The sequence below is a fragment of the Ipomoea triloba genome, chromosome 9 (genome assembly GCF_003576645.1).
Source record: "Ipomoea triloba cultivar NCNSP0323 chromosome 9, ASM357664v1".
Lineage (NCBI taxonomy): Eukaryota > Viridiplantae > Streptophyta > Magnoliopsida > Solanales > Convolvulaceae > Ipomoea > Ipomoea triloba.
Window position 1 is genome coordinate 15759201 of NC_044924.1, and position 1937 is coordinate 15761137.

The 1937-nt window shown below is 34.8% G+C and overlaps 1 protein-coding gene across 1 annotated transcript in view; it reads left to right on the top strand.

Annotated features, from left to right (window-relative positions):
- Positions 1 to 1101, top strand: part of LOC116028870 (FCS-Like Zinc finger 3-like) — a 1360-nt gene extending 259 nt beyond the window's left edge. The window contains exon 2 of the mRNA XM_031270711.1: positions 267 to 1101. Within this exon, the coding sequence (XP_031126571.1) occupies positions 267 to 477 (211 nt within the window). The 3' untranslated portion in view covers positions 478 to 1101. The remainder of the gene's footprint in view (positions 1 to 266) is intronic.
- Positions 1102 to 1937: the final 836 nt, after the last annotated feature.

Sequence of the window (1937 nt, forward strand, 5' to 3'; positions counted from 1 at the left end):
AGCGATTTTTATTTTTTATGAGTTCACTTGGTATTATCATATGATTTTGGTTTTTGTTTACCATATAATATACAAACTATTCATCTAAACTTAATTTTAGTTGAGACGAAACAGATCATATCAGAGTTAATCTTATGTTAAAAGTTAGGAGTGTTGAATATATAATTAATATATATAGTTTAGAGTTTTAGTCGAGATAGATAAGTTTTGTGGTTGTGATAGATGTGTAAATAATTAATGGTGTGAATTGAATGAAATTGGTGCAGAGGGAATACTCCATTTTGTAGCGAAGAATGCAGGCAAGAACAGATAGATATGGATGAAGCGGAGGAGAAGAGATGGAGAGTGTCTGCTTCTTGCTCCAAGAGATCATCAACAAAAACACAAACAACCAAAACGCAAACAACAAAAGGGTCGGCCTCCAAAGAAGCTGAGACCAACAAGGCCGTAAGAACAGGGTCTGTTGCCGTGGCGTAAACAACTCATCAACATCTATCTATCTATCAAAAATAAATTTAAAAAAAAAAAAAAGAAAAAAGAAAAAAAGATCCAACTGATGAGGGAAAAAGAGAGGAATCTGAAGTGAGGTCATCACCAGTTTTCCCATGACCCAATCCTAGCTAGCTATCTAGCTCAATAATATAATGGAAAACTTCTACTGTAGAGCTTGATTGCTGCAGCAGATGAGATCTATGAACAAATTAATGATGGGCATCAGATCCAGATTGTTCCATCACACAATTTTGTATCTGTTTTTTTTTTTTTTTTTTTTTTTTTTTTGGGATTCTTTGTTTTTCTTCAATTCAGATCTTGGAATTGTGAGCTTTACAAATGCGTCGAGATCTGTGACTTTTATTAGTGATATCCAAAGTTAAAGATTTCATACTTAGCTTGAGGATGATTCTTCATCATCATCATCAGTTCTAGCAAATCATGGTATTTATATATATAGATTAGGTGATAGGTTGATGAAGGTCATCTGAGTAGTAGCAAATTAAATGCAGCGCAGCAGCAGTTGAAGATTCTCCCTCAAGCCACGAAAAGCCTAAACATATTTAATTAAGCTATGTCCACCTATGCAATTTTCTCTCATTTTTAAAATGCTATGTAAACTTTGCAATATCTAAAATTTCATAGATGTGGTACGTGGATAGTCTTAATTCAGTTGTTATACCATGGTCCACGATGCATTGTGGACCATGGATCATGACTGATACTGCAGTTGTGTGAAAATGATACTGCAGTTGTGTTGAACGGATACTGCAGTTGTGTTGAAAGGAAACTGCAGTTGCGCGGAACAGAGGCCATGACATCCATGACATCCGTCTGGAACTGCAGTTGTGTTGAACTGATACTGCAGTTGTGTTAAACGGATATTGCAGTTGTGTTGAAAGGATACTGCAATTGTATTGAACGGATGAATGTCCTCTGTTCCACGCAACTGCAATTTCCTTTCAACACAACTGCAGTATCTTTTCAACACAACTGCAGTATCCGTTCAACACAACTGCAGTATCAGTCATAATCATGGTCCACAATACATTGTGGACCATGGTCCACCATATAATTTGCGGTCTTAATTAGCAATAAGTTTTCTTTTTCTCTTAAGTCTTAAAATGTTGAATTTCTAATCCCAAGCGCCCTTCACACACACTTCGGCTCAACAAAATATGTGAGAATATTTGACGGGCCGAATGTTTAGCGGCTTAAACTTAGATATTTTCTCTCAAATACTACCTAGTAAACCAATAAGTTAAACTCGTACGTGTAGGTTAGCAATAATTTTTTTTACTTTCATTCATGATTCGTACTGTACATACACCCAATTATATTAAAATTTTAAGTGGAATCCAATCTATTAATTAATTTAATTTAATTAACAGTGTTATAAGCTCATATAACTTTTCTATTCTTTCAATGTCATGTGCTTATCAACC